This window comes from Frieseomelitta varia, unplaced genomic scaffold, assembly GCF_011392965.1.
Source record: "Frieseomelitta varia isolate USP_RPSP 00005682 unplaced genomic scaffold, Fvar_1.2 scaffold_532, whole genome shotgun sequence".
In the NCBI taxonomy this organism is placed as follows: Eukaryota; Metazoa; Arthropoda; class Insecta; order Hymenoptera; family Apidae; genus Frieseomelitta; species Frieseomelitta varia.
The window spans coordinates 603,524-627,779 of record NW_025110293.1 but is presented as its reverse complement, the minus strand read 5'-3'; the positions used below and the strand labels follow the sequence as shown (position 1 = coordinate 627,779).

The 24,256-nt window shown below is 41.5% G+C and overlaps 1 protein-coding gene and 1 long non-coding RNA gene across 25 annotated transcripts in view; one reads left to right on the top strand and one right to left on the bottom strand.

The window, feature by feature from the left end:
• The window catches only part of LOC122533483 (CUGBP Elav-like family member 4), a 571,418-nt gene that overhangs the window by 65,931 nt on the left and 481,231 nt on the right, over positions 1 to 24,256 (bottom strand). For 10 of the 24 annotated variants that reach the window (XM_043663247.1, XM_043663248.1, XM_043663245.1 and 7 more), the window contains 2 exons: positions 1,944 to 1,992; positions 1,014 to 1,109 (listed from right to left, as the gene is read on the bottom strand). In XM_043663247.1, coding sequence (XP_043519182.1) covers positions 1,014 to 1,109; positions 1,944 to 1,992 — 145 coding nt within the window. Of the gene's footprint in view, positions 1 to 1,013; positions 1,110 to 1,943; positions 1,993 to 12,560; positions 12,954 to 12,984; positions 13,325 to 24,256 lie in introns of those variants that run through there. The other 14 variants (XM_043663256.1, XM_043663257.1, XM_043663260.1 and 11 more) reach the window with 3 other exon arrangements.
• LOC122533487 overlaps positions 1 to 24,256 on the top strand; it is a 151,920-nt gene that overhangs the window by 31,251 nt on the left and 96,413 nt on the right. The window lies entirely within an intron of this gene.

Sequence of the window (24,256 nt, the reverse complement as noted above, 5' to 3'; positions counted from 1 at the left end):
ATTGAGCTTTTTCGCCGGAAAATCAGATAACTGTAATTTGATTGTAATATCTTTCACACAATCGTTTCAATCTTATCCAATTATTTGAGATATATATATATATATATATATTTTTTTAAAGCGTTATATTTAGAAAATTTACGAAACTGTAAAGCTAAATAGTCAGTTGTTGAACTTTTTATTCTACAAAATCAAATAATTCGTATCTCATCTAATTGATACTTTCAAAAAGATTTACGAAATTCTAAGTCGTCAGTTATTAAATTTTGTATTCGAATCAAATAATGAAACAAGCATGAAGAGGCATTGACACATGATCCAGTCAGCAAGGTTAATATTGACAAAAGTTGATGTGATATTTCGTGGAAATTAACCATCTAAATTGTTTCACGAGCATCAATTATTTAATTCTCATGAAAGGAGAGGCACACGTATACACGCGCGTAATATATTTTATGATTAAATTTTATGCTTATCCGAGCATTCATGATTATAAATAGGTACTAATGCTATGCAAACTGGAATTATAAAATTATAAAATTATAATGCGAACTTGTATGAAAACCCGGCATTTCGCCGTGGAAATGTTTACGACCACTGTTTGTGCAGTCGTATTTTCGTAGTTGAAAGTTTGCACGGCAAAACGTTGGAACTTGTTTTCAAAATATTAACATTGCAAATTTTCGTTTATTTCCGCATAATTTTCTACTGTTGCTTTTTCTATTGGACGTACGCGTAAATAATAGCAATTGAAAAACACGTAGGCATTTCTTTGATCTGAAAAACGAAGATCAGTGAATCGAGCAAGTGAATTGGAAAACCTGAGAAACACATGTATGTAGTTAGACACGTTGGGCGTGTAACTTTTAAGACGAAGTTACACGGCGTTGTCGAAATGATAAAACGTAGACATATGCAGCAAGCAACGATAATAAAGTCCCTGTCATTTATGAGGTCTAACACGATGAGGAAAAATTAGACGAGGATGCATAGCGCAAAATATACTAACGTACCGTTAAGGAAAATGTAGTCACGAATACAAGAGCCGGTTTTATCGCTGTATTTGTGTTTTATCTTTATGCCTGCCGCTACATCCAATGTGTGTAAACCTGATAAGCAGTCAATTGTTATCTTATTTTTTAATATATTAAGTTCGATAATCCATCGTCCGTGTATTTCATAAAATTTCGCTGAAATTTACGCGGAAGCGTAAAAGCTTGTGTCGGTCGAAACGATATATATATATATATATACATACATACACACACATATATATATATATCGATATAATATATGTTTCCAATGCCACGAAATTAATGAATAGTACCGTAACTCGAAAATGGTGTTGATACTGCATGGAAACGAATTTTTATCAGGATATGCTTTTTTTGTGTTTGCTCGATTGAAAGTTACGTATGGGTTGTCAACGTATATTATCGCATGTTATAGCGAATGCTTTTCAATTCAATGAAAATATTTCATTGCTCGCTATTAAACCGGTTATTTTTTATTGAAGCTTTTTGATCGATAACGCAGCTTTTATTTCGAGTTACCATAAGCGAACGAATCGTTGCTTTTAGTAGTGACCTCTGTACGATAACCGTTCCCATCCTCAATAGCTTTCAAGAACTATATAGAAAAGTATCAGAATTAGTTGACAACTTCGAAGTTGTTAGTCCTGCAGTACACAGCATGGCGTGTATTCTACCGCTGAAAGATAGGCATCATTGTTATAGGAAAATTTTATTCCGTCACTCTGGATGCTAATAAAATTCTTTACGCGTCAGTGCTATCTGAATGTACGCTAGAAAAAGTATCACAAGTTAGTCGTTCGGTTAGGTTAGAATTTCAAAAATCGAGAAACTACTGTCGCTATACTTAAATTTGATCTTATTACTGAAAATCTGATATCGTGATATACTGGTTCGATTGCCTGTTCTCACCTCCGCGGTTTTCACTGTCCGCCGGCTTGACTTGAATAGGACGGTTCATCTGCAACAGAAACAGGAGCAGTCTATTAGAATTGTATAGAACGCGACGAATCAGCTCGAATAATTAATTAACAGCGGCGTTTGGGCCAAAAATTTTGGCCAAATGGAACGGAAGAGAGGTTCCATCATTTACGCGCGAATGCGGACTCGGTTGTACGTCTAGGTTCCGTCATTTCGCTCTTGTTTAAACGGCATCTCTGTCGTTGACAGGTCCGATTGTCAGGAAATAAAGGTAACGAATGGAAAACGGTGACGAGGAACAACGAGCTGGCGAGAATGAATTGCAGGGAAACAGGGGGGGGGGGGGGTTAGAACAAGATAAAGGAACAGAGGCTGGGAAAAGAGATCCTCTCTCGTCCTTTCTCCCGCCGTTTCGGTCCGCGAAAATGCGGAACTCCGACACTCGTCCTTCCGTCCTCACGAAATCTTTCGGTCCACTACGAACGGGTCGAGATCCCAGAGAACAAATAACATTGTTTATTTGTCGGACGGGTCGTGCGACCGCAGAGCGCTCTAGTTCATTCCTAGGGGATGAGAATGCATGATTCATGACGCAGGGGACACGGGACTGTACTCCGATTCTCTCTCTCTCTCTCTCTCTTATGCAACGACCTACCCCCTATCCTTCTCTCTCTCTCTCTCTCTCTCTCACTCTCTTTCTATTTTCAATTGGTTGTTTTGTTCTCGGAATCCTTCTCTTTCTGTCACTTCGAAACCTTCGCCGACCCTCCCAGAGACGCGTTACCCTGAAACTGTTCGCGGGAATTCTATCCAAACCTTTTTTCGCGAACGTGAACGTGTGATATGAATTAGATCATTCGAGGTTTAACGAGGTTATCTCCGTTAGCATCGCGAATTTAAGACCTTCAGTCTTACTTAAAGATTAAATAAGAACGCGAGTAACTTGTAACTTTCGAGAAACCCATGCGCACAATTTTGTGGAAGAGAAATCGGTATACGGTTTGATAAAGGAGGAATACGTAACTCTTTCAAAGTCGGCAGCACGAAAAGCAACACAGCCGTGCAACTTTGGACAATAAATTTCATTGGACGCTCGAGAATCTGTTTCTTAACGTGGGCATAATATGGCCGAGCATCGTGACCATCTGTCTTCTGACTCGATGTTTTCTTTTTTCCTTTTTTTTTTTTTCCTTCTTCATTATGCACTATCTCCCATAAGAATAGCGGGGAGAGAACTCACTGGGGTAGAAACATACGTGGCAACCCCGAAACTTTTTCCCTGCATGCACGTCAGATACCAAGAGGGGTTGCTTCGCAGGGGTCAGTGCCACGACCACGTGGATCTCGTGCAGACGCTATACCCCTGGAAGCGCAGCAAAGATTTCCGGGTTCAAAGCCCGCTACGTAGTACGTTGTTCCTTAACCTTTCAATTAAATCTTATTTTATTAACGTTCTCTATCTTTGTATCAACCTTCGAACCGTAATAACCATCGGGGGGAGAAAATCCCTTCCTTCTAATTGAAGAAACAGCAAAGTCAAGTTAAAAGATAGACGATGAGCCTATACGTACATTCATTACACAGAGCAGCTTACATCGAAAGAACGATTTATGATGTTAATTGCCTGTAAGTTACATACATTATTTTTATCTAAATCACCTCGAAGGTATAACGACATATTACACATAGATGGTACATTTAATTTATTCCTCCTAAGCGTAATGAAGTATTAAGCAAGGTTTAACGTACATTGGACGCCTGACGATCTGATTTTCACTAATGGAGAATAAATTACTCCTATCGCGCGAGCTCGTAATTCTGCTGGCCGTCGTGGGATCGATTAAATTGTTGTGTAACTAGCATGAGATACGTCTCAAGAGAAGGCAGTCGTGATTGCTTATTGTTTAATGCTCCGTGGATGTTAGGTATAGGCCGGCGGGCACGAAACGGGCATGAAACGCGTGAGCAAGTAAGAGCGTAGTTTAAATAAACAGGAAAATCGATGAAAGTGCGAGAGGAAAGTATGGAAAGGAACGAGAACCGGAAGACGCGTGGTTTCAAGGATAATGAGGGAGAACGACGAATAAGGGGAGCGGGGACTAAGGGCAGCGGGTCACTTTAAGCACTGTCCTCTTGTCAGGAAATTAAACTTTGAGCCGAGCACTGGCTATTAAGCGTTTGTTGTTGTCTCGTTGTCAGGGGAAACCCGTGTCCGTATAGATACTGGAACTGAGATACGACGTTCTGCCCCTCTCCCGGGTTCTCCAGGGAAGTTTAACGCTGAATGCATCGTGTAAATGTCACTTACGACCCAAGGGATCTGTACCAGTCAATAACGATCACCAACCGAGACTTCTACGGACTGTATTGTGGTATGGACGTGGGGACGATTAACGTAGACTAGCATTAACTACTGCTCGTTAACGGTAGCTTCACGGCCAAATAGTCTCACATCTCCCACCTCGTAGTTGATCAACGTACAGAATGAACGTCGGTGAAAGTCAATGATTTCGTCGAATTCACTGACTTTCAGAACGTCTGTACAATTGAGAGTGTAAGTTGGCCTTCAAACAGTAATTCATAATCATAAATTTTGTCGATTTTATTTTAGTGATTTTATAGTTTTTATAGTAGTAGATTTTAAATGCTCGTTAAAAGTATCTTCATCTGTGAATAACTGCGACAGCAAGAAATATCTTTCATGAAAATATCGACAAATGTTGCTTATTAATCGATTCAGTTTTCTTAGCTTTACGCAGACGTAAAAACAAGAAGTTGTGGAATATTGGGAAGGCAAGTGGAAAGGTAACGACTCGTGAACTTTCTGTGATACCTAAAAATACATTCCAAGGTTGAGAATTTCAGCACCGCTAAAACAGGGGAATAACACGGACCGCACCTTTATTTAACGATTTTGTTGCGATCACGTGCCGACTCTTCGACAATTCGTGTCGTCGTCGGCCATGTGCGCTCAGAAAATCGATTCCCTTGAGAGACACCACTCAAGATGGATGGTAATAAGTAAATGTGTTTGCTTAGCCCAGAGCGCGCATCACGAGCAATTAATTAAGCTCGATTATCTATGTACACTGTGGGAAGCGCGTCTTGCTTCTGCCGGATAGATGCTGAGTAATAGCCATAGGAAATATATCGCGTAATCGTATCTATTGTATTTAATTTCATTTCACAGCGTAACGCCTTGGAACGAAAATGAACCGGCGAGCGTGTTTCACGAAAGTGTACATAAACTGCCAATGGTGGGACACGGCCTGACCAATTTTGTATATCGACGATTTCAAAACTGATGGATTTAATGGCAGTCGCGTATAATGATATTATCAATTTATAAAAAAGATGTAATTTTCTCAGAAAATTCTATGCTAAATCGTAATTATTTTAATTGGTAATTAGATTCGATGGTAAATGGTAATTACTTTGAATAATCTATTAATTCATCAGTCCCTGTTTTGAATTAATTTGAAACATTATATTAATTTGGGATATTAATATTGCGCACGTTTATGACTATGATTAATGAAACGAATAAATGATGAAAAAGTACAAGAAGAGCAATGTGAAAGCTTTCTGGAATATTGTGTATTTTTATACATGGTTAATGATCGAATTCGATATTTCGACGATATATAAATCAACGATCAAAGCAGATACTGAAGAAGAATCCATCGAAAACAAAGCTTATGAATCCAATTTCTTATTTCTGTTACTGTTTACAATTTTATTTCCCAACAAAGACTTAATCCTGCAAATTTTTATATAATTTTTCACTTTTTGGTGCAGATGTTCAGGCAGGTCCAACTTAAGAACAATTCTTAAGTACATTTTTCAAAAATGTAAGAAGTATCGTATATTTCTTATATCCCTTACATCCCTTGTCACAGTAATATTATATTAAATCAATGTTCGTAATTAGAAAAGTTGATTTAGGAAAGTCTTCAATTACCATTAATAAGACAAGTCTTTATTATATATATGACAAAAGTGTACGACTTAGTTGATAGTAGACAAAATATCGAAAAGTCGACACAGATGCAATACGTGCCCCTCGTTCATCAAACACCTTATACACAGAACGTTCGAACGACGTACGACGTTAAATCGATTTAAAACGACGAGTTAATCACTGTACGTTTCAAGTACCGATAAAGCTGAACGATTTTCTCCTTGGAACGTAACGGAGGACAAAATCCTGATGGCGCGCAATTAAATTAACCGCGTTTAGGTACCTCTTGCTCCTTCGCCTCGAATAACCCAATTCTTTTCTCTTACGGAAAGTACGATTCCTAGAAAGCCACGCAAAATCCAGATAGGGGATAGGTGGAGGCTGATAACTGCCGAATTGAATGGTGAATGCCGCTTCGGAAATTGAATAAGCTATCGTGTCTGAGCCGAGCCGTCGAGCGAAGCCCGGTATTTGACCTGGCTGCGTGCAATCAATGTACTGATTGGAGATAAGGGCTCACCCTGTAGCCCCTGGCATCCTCTCCGGCATGATTTATATACGTACGGTCTTCGCCGGCGATGTATTCATTACTTGATTACCCTTCGGCAAGTTAATACCGTCGTGACCGTGTAACGAGCCAGATATCAGGATACCTTGCAGTCTGCTCATCCCCAATTTATGATCGACGTATTCTTCTTTTCGCTGCGAGCTCTCTACGAGTATCTAATTACATCCATTCTCTCGTATTGTTCCCAATTGTTCCTTTTTTCTCTCTTCTTTTTCTTTTTTTCTTTCATTAGGCTTCACTAATTTGTTGGTCCTTTCCAGTACCGTTCGAGTACGGTTTGAAGATACGTTAAGACAAAAGGGGCCGAGGTAAAGGCGAAATACAGACGAAATGTGAAATTATGTGTGTGTGTGTGTGATGTGTGTCTCTTCTTTTTTTTTTTTTTTTTATTTATTAAAAGAAAATAATACTCGAATAACATCGAGAAGCGTCGAGAGCAGAAACACTAGAAGATTCTGCAATTGAGAAGGATGCAATGAGAAAGAAACATTTGACTCGGGTTAAAGTTTGAGGGATATGAGCTTGCGAGAGAGACAGTATGATAAATCCAGTTTATCTGCACTCTTAAGTCGGGGAATCAGCGGGCGCGGCGGCAGCGGAGGCACGGCTGGGTTCGAGTTAACTTCGATAATTTGCCGCACGCGTATCCAGCCGGAAACCGTGCTCCGCGAAATCTGTACCCGCGCTTGTACCGCTAATACAGCTAATTTGTCGACTGCTCCAAAAGCAAATGCTCTTCTCTGTTCACGTCGGATGCCACAGAGGAGCGTAGCGGTTCAGATTGCCTCCTAGCATATTACGTCTAAATGGATTCTAGCCAAGCTAATTGCCAAATTAATTGAAATTCGAAAATGAATCGAATCATTTAAACGATCGAGTCCCGCCCGCTTCGGTTTCACTCTGTTTTTAAAAGAACCAATCGTTGCTATTTCTGCGCGCGATCAATAATGAAACGTATCTACGAGAACACGATCATGGAAATCATCGCGCGCGAAGTAGAGAGAGAGAGAGAGAGAGAGAGAGAGAGAACTCTCCTATTGTTTCGACGGTGACAGTATTGCGTACAATTGCCAAATGAATTTGTCCGTCATATCGCACGGTTAGCGAGTTATCAGCGTCACTTTTTTTTATGCCAACAAACAATGTGACTTCGGCTCAGTGATAACTCATATTGAAACTTGGGTTACGACCAACGTGGTATGAATAAACACGCACCTGCGTCCACCGTGCGTTCGAACATTGCTTGTCTGTCTACCTGTACGCTAGCTTGCTTGCGTGTTTTCATCGTGATTATAAATAGGATTCACGTTTTATTGTCAGGCGCGAGGTACGTCGCGATTGAACGTAACGTCGCGTAACGAACGTGGCTATACTCTTGTGTGTGTGTGTGTATGCGTGACTGTAAATGTAGATTTCGGTGTCAGAAAATGTGCTCGGTGCTCAACAAAACATATGTGCTAAGAACCTTGTTTAACCTCTTAGCTACGAATAACGAGTATACTCGTCATGAAGAAATGGCAATTTTTTTGTGTATACTCGAGAATGTGCGAGAAAAGTAATTGCAATTTGTTACTTAAATTTTTTGTGGAAAATGAAACATATTTGTAAATTTTAAACATCTTAGAATATTTTGAGACTAGACTCGACTAATTCCTTTTACATTCGTTCTGAAATATTTCCTTGCTATTGATATTAATCGTTATTAATAAATATTATTTAAGTTAAACAATAAAATTATTGATCTTTCAAAGAAACTAGTTATTTCCTTATAATTTAAAAGCGGAACTAGTTATTTCCTTATAATTTAAAAGCGGCACCACAGCTAAGAGATTAACGCTAGAGATTAACCTGTCTTTGACATGTTAATATTAAAATATTTTACGTATACATTATTATCGTTAGATTCATAACATTTATATTTATAAATATATATTTATACAATTATATTTCTGTTTAGACAGAAATCAATATTAATTTTGACAAAAGTATCCGTATTTTTTAAGTAATTGCAGAAAAGAGAAAATCGGAGTAATACTGACGGATTTGATGGTTTTAAGGTTACTAATGATAACGCGGCTTGTCGAGGAAAATATTCTATAATTTACGTCATTTCTCGAGCAATCGAATTGGTTTTCTCGTGTACGTATATTTTCAGATGATTGAAAGCGGAAACGATTGTTCGTTCATTCGTTTGACGATACTTTCAACGTGCACGGCGTAATTTTAAAATTATAATTTGCATTTCGCGATATGGATATTTCTGTAATTAACAAGAATGCAATAATTACTGGACATGATTTCTCCGATTCGTTATAACGTCAATATTAAACGCTATGTGTAATTATTCCCTGTTGTTTTTTTTTTTCTTTTCTTTTTTACCTTCGTAACGCTGAAACTTATAATTGAAATTCGAACAATATCTCATATCACGGTCTTACATAACAATACTGGGAATGACAATTTTATAGAAATCAGTGATAAATGTAATAAATACCAGCGAATCGTTTCTTAAATATCCAAAATACCAATAAATCTCATATATTCAAGTAATCAGAAAAATCTAATCCGACTCCGGTTCAACGTAAAATTTTAGACGCTTACGTTTTACGAAGAACGAAACCTTCACGTAGGTACATGTTTCTTAATAGCGAAACGAATATCTCTGTTATATGTTCACAGGAGAATATGACGCGCTGTTCCAACATCGAATTTTTTACGCAACCACGCCTCTCCGACGCGAAACATCCGGTCGCCTATCCAATTCCTCACTCCTTTTTTTTTTTTTTCATTCCTCTACCCCCACCGATTCCCGATCACTTTTTTCCCTAACACTCTACAAATATTTGAACGCCGGCTACAGCCCCGCCAAAAGAGCATTCGAGTCGAGTGAGCTTTCGCATCCCCAGGCCAATCACCGTTCACCGATTCTAATCTAAGCCAATGCTTGGGTGCTCATTAAATGTCAAACGTTATTCGTTCCCTCTATTTCGTGACGCCGACGGCGACGATGCCGACGTCTACGTCGATCGCGGTGTTACTGCCGGTGGTCTATCAGACGGACGTTCGAAAACCACTACCAAAACACGACTTTCACAAACACTGCTTTTGACATGGTCTCGTGTTTTCGTGTATGCGGTCCGCGGCTTAAATTTGCGGACCTCGCGTTGGCGTATCGTCGAATTCTGTGGTGAAATGTAGCTGATTCGTCAACCCGTGAAACGAAATCATAGATTAGTAGCTTCAGATGATGTTTGATAAAATAATGACGCCCGTCATGTACACTACCCTTCGTAAGTACGTCGATTTTATCGTCGATTTTTATCATATGATAATATTTAAAAATAAATTTTATCGCGTCAGAATATCACGTGATACGATAGCTCCAACAAAAAGTAACATCGTCTTGACTCATAACACCGTTTTCATCAAAAATTTTGTAAATAGATTATTCTACGCGTACTGCATAAAATACTACGTGAAATAAAAAAATTACCTATTGCAAGTTAATCAGTGGCATTTCTTTTCTTATAGCAAAATGCTGAAAAATGATATATTTATTTATTCTGACATCTCCTAGTCTCTATTTATTATTCCTTTATTTATAATTGTATGGCAAGACATTCTACGCGTATTATAACTATACAAATATTTATCTTCTTGTTCGTGCTAAGCTACACGTTATTTCCAATTTTTGATACTAGTCACAATACTCACTCTGTAGATTAACTCTCTCTTGCACTGGATCTCTCAATTTCTTTGTTTAAATCCTATAATCCTTCCATTTACAATTAGACATATACATAATTTTAATTTCATTGCCGTTTAAATAATTTGTGTAAGTCTTCAAATTTTCTAATTAGAGTAGTTTTATCTACTAGAGTATTTTATTTATTAGAGCAGTATAATATCAATCTTTTTATCAAGTCTCTTCAATTTTTACTAGTCGGCAGATTTTTCCTGCAACGTCATTGTTTCAAAATAATATCGTGCTAAGATATGACTGTAAGAATCGAATCATGTAAGAAAATTGCTATCAAATAACAATCACGTTTTCCCGAAATGTGTCGTTAGATGTGCATAACACGGTAGTATAGCTTTTCGAAATAATAAAATTCCGATTAGTCCAAGTGCCGACGCGCGATTCCCAAAATATATTATATATTATATTATATATATATTATATACGTGTATATCAATCAGTATCGCGCATTTCATATCTGTGTCCAGCACGATGGTTAAGTTGGAGAACGGGTGGTCTGGTTTTAGGATTGATGAGCCAAGCAAAGCAGCGGAGCCATGTGGCGAGCTACATTACCACGGCGTTATGCGCTGGCACATTCACGTGTGCTGCTGCATTAATTGATGTACGTCTCTGCATCAACACTAGCCCGCCTTCTCGTGAGAACCCGTCATGTGTTCTGTTCAATGTTTCCGATACAAACGCGTACTGTGTATGTAGGATGGGCAACGTCAACGCGAAGGAAGCTCCGATCGACAGGAAGACAGGTAAATGGACGCGAAGCCACCCGATCGAAGGTACATCGTTTATCCGAGATAATTTATTTCGCTTGGGCAACTAGGTCGCATATTACGTAAAAACGGCGCATCTCTCTCTCTCTCTCTCTCTCTCTCTCTCTTTCTCTCTTCGCAAACGTCGATCAATCGGACAAAATCTGCCCCGACGATCATTTATCGGTCCCTCTATTTTTAGATCGTAATTGACTTCCCAAATTGATTAAACTTACCTTTTATAGATTTCGTTGAGTTGTATTTTCACGTTCGTTAAAATCTGACACATCGAATTACAATTCTTTGTTTAAATTGCTGACAAATACTAGTAAATGCAACTATTGCATAGTTACTAACGAACATTGCCAATGACAAATTTGATAGAATAGTAATAATTTTTGTGTAGAGCAAATAAGTTCGAGCAACGTAGCAACGAATCCTCGAAGCACAAGTTAACAACTGTGAAAATTTCACTTCGGGCATCGGCGTTAATTTCTCAGTTGATGAGTATCGCGGCGCATCATTCTGGATACAATAGCTAAATTGTACGAAGTACTTTTTTGTCTCGTCAAACATCTCGGGAATGGAAACGAAATTACACGGGGGAAACCAATATCTTGATTAAAGCATCGTAGAAATCGTTTGGCACATCCGGCAGAAGCGCCGGAAGTTTCAAGTTAACGGAGGAAACAATTCATTTTATCGCGTTCCACTTGATAAGAGTCGGGGGGGAAAAAGAAAAAGGAGAAAAAGAAGAAAAAAAAAAAGAGAAGCTCGAAATCCCTTCGTAATAGGTGCAGGATCGATCGAGGTTGGATTTAGCCGCGTTATCTGCCGGTTGATAAAGACTCGCGGGATTCGTGAAAAACAGGTTGGAAGCAGGCCGGAACGTAGACACGCCCGCTATCGAGCAGCTGCGTTTCTTCGCGCGCGGCCGCACGTACGCGCGCCTAATGCACGTCGGCACACGTACATATGCGTGCACACGTGCACACGTGCGTTCGAGCCCGGTCCATATGCAAAAGCGGGGAGCGAGGGGGTACTATTGTAAACGTTCCGCGTACAGCCTGTACAACATATGGATACACATAACGTAACGGTTGTGCACATGCCGCCAGAAATAGCCGCGCGTACAGAAACAGGCGCACGAAAATCTTTTACGAGTTCAATACGCTTGAGCGAGCAGCCGACGTGAAGAAAGACGGACGATGCATAAAAATTCGCGGTCGCTCGTAAAGCCGCGTTGATGCGTGCGTTTTCGCGCCTCCGTCCACCGGAACGGCTGTACAATTGGTACCGGCACCACACCTCTATTTTCACGACTGTGTTACGCACTAGTCACGCGTTGTGTATGTGTGTGTGTGCGCGCGCGTGCCAACAATTTCGTGACTTACTTAGATTCTTCGCGTGTCTACGCACAATATTTTCTTCTCTTATTCAAAGATAACGCATAATCGCGTTTTTTCATCTTTGAGAGATGCAATGGGAACGGGTTTCGACGGTAATCGATCACAGACAATTCGTTCGGCAAAGTTGGCATTAATTTACTCGAGTAAAAATTCTCACTCACCATTTGCAAGTCGTTCCGACGCGACGATACAACTTCCACTATGTGAACCATTGGTGACAATTTCGTGGCGTGCGTGTGAACGATTTCGCAAAAGGAAACAAACTGGACGGTGTTCTCTCTCTCCTGGCGAGGTACGCGTCTACGTTGGCGAAACGAAGGAAAATCTATCGTTTAAAAGCGTTTAGTTCACTGTCGACGTGCGACGACACGCGAGCGCGACCCGACGATCACCGCGCAGGACGACACGAGCGTATTTAATTTGTCGCGCGTTCGCGCGCCGCCGAGAATCACCGAAGCGTCGTTTTATATTGCACGTGTTTCCGTCCGCGATTTTCCACTGCATGAAAGGAGCACCGGGTCAGACTGTCCTCCTCTCTCTCTCTCTCTCTCTTTCTCTTTCTTTCTCTTTCCGTTTATTCCCCACTATTCTTTCTCTTTCCTCGTTTTCCTCGTTGCACACGCTTTTACTAAGATATCTCGCGAACGCACGTACTCGGATAAAGTGCGCGGGCTTTTCGCGTCCGTTCGGATGATACGTACGTATATGTGTGTGACGTGTAAGTGTGTGTGTATGTGTGTATGTATACGTGTGTGAATATACGTGCGCGAACGTACGTGGTGGAGAGTCACCTTTCGGGATAGAGAAAGAGGGAAAGAGCGCGCGACGAGAGTGCGAAGGAGACGAAAGGGATAGAGCTACAGATAAAACCCCGAACGCAGCTCGTCCGCGACTGATTCCCCAGGCCTACACGCACCCTCTAGTTTTCTCCCTTTCAACCCCCACTACCCACCCTCCCGGCCGCCATCCCCCTTCTTCCTCCTCTCTCCCTCCTTCCTACTCCCTTCTAACCCCTCACCCATCACCCCTCTGCGACCCTGTCGGCCCTTTCTCCTTCCGATGTCCCCCTCTTTGACTCTACGCACCCTCTGAGAGAAAGCCCACGCACCCTCGTAGCAGCCGAGATATATATATATATATATATATATATATGGGGTAGTGATAGAGAGAGACAGAGATCGAGAAGAATATATATATATATATATATATATATATATATATATATATATATATTTTCTTCTCCGTCTCTGTCCCTCTTTATCACTACCCTCTACTACCTTCTCTCTCTCTCTCTCTCTCTCTCTCTCTCTCTCGCTCGCTCGCTTCTGCCGCCTGTCGTGCTTCCTATCTCTTTCCCGCTTTCCGTCCATCTCTCTTATTCCACTGGCAATCCCTCGCTACCCCCTCGTCCAACCATCTCACCACCAATCTCCTATCGCCTCTTTTCCCTTTTGCTGCTTCTGTCCTTGTAATTCACCCTCTGTCTTCCTCCGTAACCGAGGCTCTCGATCCTGTCGTCTTTGTCCTTTCGATCGTCTCTGTCTATCTCGTCTTATATCGATGAAACCCCATAGCATTTGGCCAATCAAAGAAGCGCGCGAGCGCTTCCTAGGACCCCATGTTGGTGTCCCCGAAAAAGAAAGAAAACCGGGACACGGCCAGGCTTTGGAAGGTACTAAGGGTCGGGATTCTATCCCTGGAAAAGAGGTATATATCTACATGTGTGTACGCGTGTATGGGTCTCCACATGTACACGCATGCACACACACATATTGTACAGATATGTACATATATATATATATATATATATATATATATATATATATATAAATGTGTATGTATACATGTATGCCGTACGCGCAAAAAGGGAGACTTCCAGCGAAGCCCTAATAGGAAAACGTTCCTCATGGCTTAGGTCTTCTTCTTCGTGAGACGAGATGAAATGATATCTATTAGCACGGATCACGAACAACGTCCTCCGACGCGAGCAACTTTCTTGCCCAAAGATGTTGTTTCGATTATTTGCTTCCTCTCTTTGAACAGTTGCTACCGTTTCCTCAATTATCCGTCGTCTATCAGATCTGTCGAGAAATTTCGTCACGAAGAATGTATGTCACGATTGATCCTGGATTGTCAGCTGTCGTTACGTGTAACAGCGCTTCATTTTCCACATAGTTTATTAATTTCCTTGGAAATCTTCGAATGAGTTTTCTTATAACAAAAGTGACCATTGGAATCTCCATTCAGAGATTGTTTTACTGTAAAAGTATGATTCAACGTGCTTTAAAAGGGACAAAGTAAACTTTGGAATCAATAACTTTGAATTAATAAAGCCTCAAACGATCGAAGTGTATTTATGCCACATTTTTCACGTCTAATTGTTCTCGTGAGCAAAAGCGTTACCAGCATAACTCGAATATTTTCACTTTATCACACATTATTGCATAACTGAAAGGAACTTGGATGCAAAGAATTTTACATTTTAAATTGGAATTTCGATTGTTAAAACATATCTGAAAGAATAGAAAATTTCAAACATTTCGATATTAATATTTTTGTTTTATCGTTGCGCAATATTACGTTCCAAAAATAATGTTCCTCCCGTGTCGTATAATTGAATATGTGCATATAAACACGCGTTTCAAATGGAACAAAAAAGTATCAAAGAAATAACTTCCTCTCGATAGGTCCCAAAAGAGAAATCGAGTCGATGGCATTATGACGTAGAAGAGAAGCGCGAGAAGCTATCAACAGATAAGCAACATCGCGAACAGAAATGTTGGACGCAACATTTCCCACCCTGTAAGATCTCACGGTTGTAATCGTACCGAATATCCACTTGGTATTTGAATATTTCCCGTGAATTTTCTACAATTTGAACGAATACGTTTCAGTTAAATTTGTAGGGACATTGATTGATCCATAGTAAAAGCACTCGAACCTCAGCGAAATTCGCAAGTTATAATAAATTTAGACAGCGCTTGCTGTCTTTCGCTCTTGCCCCTTCTGCCACGACGCGTGGGAAACGGAAGAAAGGGAAAAATTGGCCGATGAGGCGACGCGTCATCTCGAACTCGAAGCTCGAGGCTATTCACTGTACCCGAAGGTCATTGAAATTTCCCTCGTTATCAGAGTGATTTCGCCAGGAGATACATTTCCCCGTGAACTTGGAAGCGTATAAGGAGATAAACTCGGATCAGAACGCATCGAAGGAAAAGGGAAATATAAAGCACGCGAATGGAGAGGAAGAACGCGAAAGGACCTGCAGTTAACCTTCCTCCTTCCTCTCCCCACTTTTGTTGGTCCAGAAGGACCACTCGTACGTACATTCGCAAAACTCTCTGCCGACTTCTCGTCGCTGCCCCCCTTTCTCTCTCTCTCTCTCTCTCTCTCTCTCTCTCTCTCTCTTTCTCTTTCTCTCTGCATCCCCCGTAGCTCGCGTTTTTAAAGGGCGCACAAAAGCCACCGGAAATTGCTCCCGGCTCTTCCGACGTTACGGACGTTCTACGCCTGTCTTTCTCTCCCGCAGCCTCTTCGGTTCTCCTTCGGTTCTCTCCTGGTTCAGCGGCTCGTCTCTTCCTTCTCTTCTGTTTCTTCTCTGCTTGTCTCCCTCGTCCTTTTCTTTCTCTTTTCCCGCCATCGACGACTTCACGAACAGGTACCTACTGAGGCGGCAAGAGTTCCGATAATGGCGGATTTGGATAGAGAAACCGCGGATGAAGCGCGCGGCGAACGATCCACGGTAGCGAGAGCTGGCTTTAACGAAGCACGCTCACGCTATCGCGCGAAAGATCTGTCTGCCAACGTCTGATACGTCGAGTCGCGCCACGATCTACTTTTCGAGATTTTCCGATCCCGCGAGATTCTCTCCCTCCGCCTGCTGGCAACACGTCGATTCAGTTTCGATCGTTCGCCAGTCCGTGAAACCGGAAGTAAATTTTGTGCGCGCACCTAATATCAATTTCGCGGTGCGTTCACTTCGGTGTTAATTAACGCGTTATCGCGAACCAATTCCCATTCGTTTGTTCACCCTTCCGTTCGTTAATCTTCCATTCTTTATTCGCTCAGCACGACGGTAACTGGAAATGCTATCTCCTCTTCGCGTTTGAAAATTACTTCCTCCCGCGCAACAGCGCAAATCGACTTTATCGAGGGCGATATCAATGAGGCGCAACATCTTTCGAAACTGTTGACAAAATATTTACTTAACGACAGAGGAGAAGATGGGAACGGATAGAGAGAAAGGGAGCCAAGTGAAAGTTGGCGAGGAAAACTTGAACGAACCAGGCCGCCGTTGCTTTTTGATGACTTCGGGGAACTTCATCTCTCGGCAGGATGAGACCTAAAAAGGACTTGGAAACTTAAATGTTGATATGGAAAGTAAGAGATCTGGGGCGTTATGGATTAAGCGATCAATCCCCGTGGGCGATGACGGACAATTTATGACTGTGAAATACAACAGAGATAGCATCTCCCTTGGAACCGACGTAATAATCCCAATTATGGCTCCCGGTTTCACGATTTCACATAACGTCGCTTGGAAATGTAAAAAATTTTGGTCGTTTCAAAAGATGCGTTTAATTCGATTAATTCGGCAAAAAGTAGAAATTGAAGAGCCAAGCGAATGAATGAACGACCACTGTCAACGATCGATTGATGTTTCGTCGTCCACCACTCTCGCAAAATATTGACCGATTTCTTTATTTGGGTATTAACGATGTTTCAAAGATGCATAGTTTTGACGTGCGATCGATACATATACATATAAGCGAGGAACGTGCGGACAGCGAGAACTGGGAACGTGCGCATTAACAATTAATCAGGTGAGTATTTGCATTTTTTGTCAGAAAAAGCTGATCTTGTTGACAGACATTTGTTTACGTCAGCGCAGGCACACGTTTCGTGATGCTTTTTCGTAACACGCGAGGACAAATGATCGAAATGCACGAAGCTTGCACTCGGCTGGTTACTTGCTCGCGCCAACTCTCGCGGCAGAGAGAATCCCGTGACGTAATCGCACGCGATCGATTACGTCACCGTGGTGGCAGCTCAATGCGAAGTCGATCGATCTCCCATAAATTACGGATGATCCTCCACTAACTACGAGACGTCCACTCATCCCCTATCAAGCACGGTTCGCCTGTCGAGTTGCGGGTGCAACGACTAAGCCCTCTATCTGACCCTTCCAGACCCTTTTCGTCTCACGAATCTTCATCGGGATCCACTCGGCTATGTCATACGCATTCATCCTAATAACTGGCATTCGCGTCTAAACCATTTGTTCGGGGAAAAGCCTAAAAAACCCGGGGCGCAGGAATTCCTTTCGACACGGGCAGCAAGGAACGCTCGCTGGAGTTTCAGTTTTTATCTCTCTCTCTCTCTCTCTCTCTCTCTCTCTCTCTCTCTCTCTCTCTCTCTCTTCCCTCCCTTTCTGGCTCGCGATTTAAAAAGGGGGGCAGTTTGGGATTATCTTCTCGACACGTACGATCCTTCATAACCTCGTAACTGATAGAGATATTTACGCGTGGCGTTGCCTCGCGTTTTTTTTTTTTTTTTGCGGGCAATATTTCAGAAAAATTGCAGTTTGAATCGCGGTGTCGAGTTTGAAAGTACAGCACCGACATCATGACTTTTTTTTCCCCCTTCCTCCCCGTACCCCTGCCCACCCATCGGTCCATTTGTCACGCATACACGTCTATCATAAATCCCCCGGTCGGTGGTCAAATTGCGCTGAAAATTATGTGCCGTGCAGGAGGGGATTCCCAGGATAATTATTGAATTTTTCAAAATGCTCCGGGGAACTGGATTCCCGAAAATTGATACTGCCCGTGATAGATCGTTCTCGCGTTGGAAAAATCGCGTTAGGAACGGTTACGAACTGCCAAAACTGCACTCGGTGTACAACGCCGGCGCGGTGAATGCTAATACAGATATATCGATGCAAAGGAAGTAGATTTTAACGTTCTCAAGGGTGATATCGATTCCGTGTAGCCAGAAGTACCGGTCTCCCGAGGATACTGTAAAATCTGATCACGAACGATATTATCGCGATACGTACATCCGAGGCAGATATTATTCATATACCGTGTACCCTCGTGAAGAAGCCACAGGCTATGGTGGATGTGCCCGTGGACTCGAGGCAACCCTCGCCGGGTAACTCACCAGAGATCCTTTTACCGCGTTTCCCGGTACCCAGGTCCGCGATTAGCGACCCTTCGTAACTCGTTCCACGGTACTCGTTCCTACCATTTCTTCGGTCTATGACTCTTCGATGTCCCCCGTGCTACCCTCCCTCCCACTTTCCTCCCCCGGTTCCCATCTTCCTCGCTTTATGACACTCTTCATTCGAATCTCTCCTCTTGCTCATTATTCGTTTAGTTCCCGTTTTTTAACGAGCACTTTACCGTCTTCCTTTATATCGGCAAATCGCAAGTGCTTGCTTTTCCGACGTTCCTCCGAATACGATCTGTGTCCGTCGACGTTTCCGATTCGCGTTATTTTCCCGCTGAGTGTCGCGGCGTTCCAGCGAAAAAAAAAGGAAAAAAAAGAAAAAAAAAGGGGGGAGACGCTTGATATTTCCCTCTTTCGCAAACAACGTGGAATCCACGGTGTGCACGGATGCACCCCTTTTGTTTCGACAACCTGATACAGAACCATATCTGTATCTCGCGTTCCGGTGAAAATCATTCCGGCGAAAACGAGGCCGTGAATATTCCGTTTCTGTTTCGGAGTGAAAGACCTCTGCTGATTAGCCGTTTATTCTGAACGAATACATTAACCTGTTGAGAGACCGCTGCTCGAGCATCGGGAACGCCGCGTTTTATCTCAAAAGCCAGAAGGCAGAAGTGGAAAGCATCGATTACGATTGGAGCTTCGGCCGGTGACCGACCGATTGAACGTCGAAAAAGCGCAGCAGAGTAGAAAGGTAGCCAGCGTTTCAAAGGGGAGAAAAAAATTAACAGACACCGCATGCTTCAAGGGTGGGCAAAAGAGAAGGGGAGCATCTATCGATGCTAGTCCAGGTGCGTTGGAAATTTGGCAGCCTGTGCGAGATGAAAGTTTCAACGCGCGCGTATCTGAAATTAAATCTCGTATATTTGTTACTTCGATTTATTCCCTTCCGGTTATTTACATTCTGGCGACCTGTCTATATCTTAAGAACGCAATCGAGGCGTGTATTATCCGAAATTTCATCTAACGAAAAACTTGTAGTTCATTTCAAGTCTTTATCAAGCAAATTCGAACAAATGTAAAATGTATTCTTCAACGATAGCACAATGTTCAACGTTCCAATGCGTACGACATAATCTCCTTAAATCCTGTTCGTGCATTAAAATAAACATTTTCGTAGGACGATTTGAAGACAGGTCTTGTCTTTTCTAAATATTTTGCTGTATCTTTGTCTTATTTACGTAATTAATCGTATTATTCGCATAATTTTACGCAGAGAGATCGCGCCAGCAGCTTATTTTTCCAAATAATATTTTCTCAGAAATTCTACTCTCTTCGAACGAATGGTAGTTAATTTTCTAAATTAGGTCAAACTGTGTCCTCGTGCCTTTCGTTTCATCCCCCACACTGCCAAATATTCGCTACAAATAATGGAATTATGTAACTGCGTCACCACGAGAGGGGACAAAAAATCATTTCGTTCCGAGCCAACTTCTCCTACCCCACTTTGATTTCATTGTACGCGTCGCGCCGTGCCGCTTTATGATCGTTTCGATATTTGCTTCGGTGTAAAATATTACGCGCTTTAAAATATATCAAAGCACGTTGGGAGGATCAGAAGAGAAGTCTTGGACTATGGGCAGATCTTGCATTCCGATAATGCCGATCGTCGTTCCTATTGTCAATCATTGTTCTCGGCGTATTGTCAACTAAAATGAGTGTGTTACTTCTTAGATGAGACTTAACAAGCTACATAATCGGCTTCTCGCACAAAGTACGTTAAAGTACCTTAACGTCTCCAACTTGCGACGGCAATGGGGGTGGCTTAAAAATCGTAGCTCCAGCTTCTTTTTGTTTCTTCCGGTGGAAAGTGCTTTTAACAAAAGACAAATATTCATCCTCCGTTTCCGAACGGACAATGGTTAATAAAACGTAATGCGATACTAATGGAATTACACGTCGTTATACAGTGCTGATGAAATTTTGAAAATTTTAAACAACGTATAACGATACTCTCTCAAATAATGCTCAAGTTTTTCTGATTGTTGGAGAGTTGGGTCTAGAATAACCGGAGTTGTTATTATTGAAACTTTAAAAAATTGAGACGGGAAACTTGATGGAAGAAGATAATGAATCATAAAAAACATGGGAAGCCTCGTCATCGATCGATCGTTAGGTTTTTTTTTTATTTTTATCTCGTATACGGAAATCAACGACAACGCGTTACTTATTAAATGTAATATCATTTTTATAATATCATTTTTATAATATCATGTAATATCATTTTTATAAAAACTTTTCATAGAAAATTATCGTGCGTAGATTCTGCTATATTTGACGAAACTAGATCGTGTTTGCCATATCCGTGAAATTAGAAGACGCGGATTGTATTCAATCTATTTCATACTTCGCGAAGCACAATCTCTAATATCGATCCGAGGGATTTAATGACGTCAAATGCTATTAGCTATTCGCATAATCATAATGTTAATCTGCGGCTTTTAAATATATTGATCGGAATCTAAGACGAATTCGAGTTTATTGGGCACGAGGGACGTAATAAGGGAAACCCTATAGCTTCGTATCGATGATACCGATTCCAAGCCTAATCCAAAATAGATGTCAATCTGATTAATACAGAGATAGAGACGTTCCTAACCTAATCTAAACCTTTTCTTTCTTTCACAGTATATGATAGCATTTGAGAAAAGTTTGAACAATAATTTATTCAGAATTTCTTCGTAATAATATACCAATTAATAATTGATGAGCATCATTATAATTTCGGGTAGAAGAAAATCAATTGATTCGTAATTTAGAAGTTCATTCGTAGATTCATTCATTTGATTCCGATTCGTAGAGTTTGATTAATATTTTCCAACGAAATCCACCAGCGCTGGTAACCCGCAAATCGCAATTTGTAAATAAAACTTTGTCATTTTCTCGAGCAAGTGTACTCGGAGATGCAATTGTTGATTATTTCTGTTTAAAAAGATCCGCCAAGATGAAGTTCCCAGCTCTTATATCAAAGTAAAGTAACTTTCATCTCGACGACGCTCTCATCGAGTATCGAGGAAAGCATATCGTTGTTTATCCCACACTACCAACGGAGTGTTCAATTTCTGCTCTCTTTAATAGAAGGATGAAAGAAAGAATAAAAGGGTGAAACATTTTGGCTCGGCGTTAATTTCTTTAGTTAATTGCGGCTACAATTGCCGCAACTTGTGGGGGAACTGTGAGTCGAAGCTTGGCGAACGTTAACGTTACATCATTGTCGTTCTAATTAAATTTTTATACTCTTTCCGACGAACCGGCAAACGAGGCCAATCGATCGCCGACGTCCACATATAAAAAATGCGCCACGTTGTTTCCCCTACTAATGATGCGTACTCACGTGTGAGGTTTATTACGTGGCATACACTCGAGCGAATCGAACGGAGAATCGATAATTTTCAAATTTCTGCCTCCTCTCCTAGTAATAACTGCAACCTATTTTGCAGTTCGTTAACTTGCATCGCTTACACCGCACGACTATTTTTCACTCGGCCACGTGAACAACATAATTACAATTTATTACGCAGTACGCGTGATTTCGCACTTATTATTAGTTAGTTTTTGCCAAAACCGGTGGATAGCAAATTTCATCTTGGAAAAATTCGAAAGCCGATCTTGAAGTCGACATCTTCGTTTGATTAAGAAGTCAAAAGAAAAAAAAGAAGTAAAGAGAAAAAGAAAAAAAAAAAGTAGAGATAAAACAGGAGAACTCTTCTTATTCAATCGTAAAAAATCGTGGTGGACATTGACCGATTTTTTTCCATCTCGAAAAACTCGCGCTTCTTGAAAACCGCGTATTGACATCAAAGCCCTGGCGCGGCGCGGCGCCGCGTGTATGCAGCTTGCACCAGTCTAGTGTTAATTTCTCGTTAGCTGAGAGCGGGAGAGAGGGAGAAGGGAGAGAGAGAGAGAGAGAGAGAATCGGTTGTCAGTGACAGCCGGACGCAAGGGCGGTATTGTCGAGGTCGCGTGGCACTAGGGTCGCAGCGGTGGAAGGGATAGAAATGGGTTGCTGCTGGGTGGCTTGAACGTTGGAGGCTGGAATAGGGGTGGTTTGACAAGTCCGATTGCGCAACTCAGATGAGATCTTATCGGGGGCTCGTGAAGAACGCTCGGGTTGCGGACCCAGAAGGGTGGAAGAATGGCGAGCAGTTGCCAGAGGTGGTTCTCTCGACTTGGGAACGAGTTGGTCAGCAGGCAGCGTATCGAAAGGATAACGGAAACGGAGGAACATCGAGGAGTGTGCGGCCGAGGTGTAGCAGCCGGTGATGGTGATGCAGGTGATGGTACACCGATACCGCCGTGGCCGCGGCAATGGCGGTGGTGCTTGTGCGCCTTGCGCTGTTCCCGCGCTGAATTATTGAGACGCCACCAGATCGATGTCACAAAAGGAAAGCGGCCGTGCGGCTTGAAATGACGGGCTTTCGCGTCACTCATACATTATGCACACGGCCGCTTCTACGTAGCCTCTGTGCTACGTGTATTCGTGGGTTGATACACACAAAAAGGAGAAAAAGAAAAAAAGAAGAGAGAAAGAGAATGAAAGAAAAAAAGGAAGCGTCGTGTATCCCTCTTGTCTACGGGCGTTCTCCCCTTCTAGCTTTCTCTCGTGATTACGGTGGACTCTAGTCCAGCCGAGACGACCAGGTGGGAGGAAGACAAAAATGGCGGCGAGGTCAGGTGCGATGAAGGCCTTTGTCTTTTTTATACGCTCAGCGGATGGGGTGAACGTACAAGAGAACGGCAGGTTATTGTACAAATAATAATATCGCACTATCATTGCGTGACTATAGTCCGCATTGTACGTTTACATCGTCACCGGTAAATAATTACTTGATCAATGATATTGTGATTATCGCTGGCGTAATTTATTTATCTGATCGTTCGAAGCGGTTTTCACATTCTTACATTCGCTTTTGTCTAATTCTACGTACAGTGGGAGAAAACGATTTCGACGAGAGAGACTCAGAATATTCTTGAAGTTCGCATCAAATCGTGGAATAACCACTTAACTTTCTGGAACTTGATTTCTTATCGCAGTCTTTGTAACAGGGTCGAGAAGTTTTTAATCTTACCAAAGAATCAAAATTCTTTAAGTCATTCGTTCCTGCACGAATGTGTTTGAACGTTGTGTTGGTTAAATGCGCCCGTCGCAGAACGTTCAGAAAGGATCAGTCGAGTGTTTAACCGAATTGTAAGATCCATCAGGTTGGAAAATGCAAAACCTCTGTTCACCGATGCAGGCATAATACTTTATTCCTCGTATTTCCTGCTTGAAGGCTATTGGAGTATGAAGGGACCATTGCACGGAAAAAGAAAGAAAGAACAAAGGTGCACATGGGTTAGATGCTATGTTACTACGTTCGGATTATAATAGATAGATATATTCTCGACGTAAAGAATAATGTAAGAAAATCTACGCGTATTCGTGCGCGCGTAACATAATTGGTATAAATTATGATATAATGTGGAAGATGGTAAATTTTAGGATAACACGCAAAGATACGATATAAAAAAAAAGAAAACTAAAAGAGATATTTCAAAATACACTGTATTCTACAAATTAACATGTTATAACATAGACATTGTAATAGAAATTCGATGCTATACTGCAAGTCGCAATATCCAACAG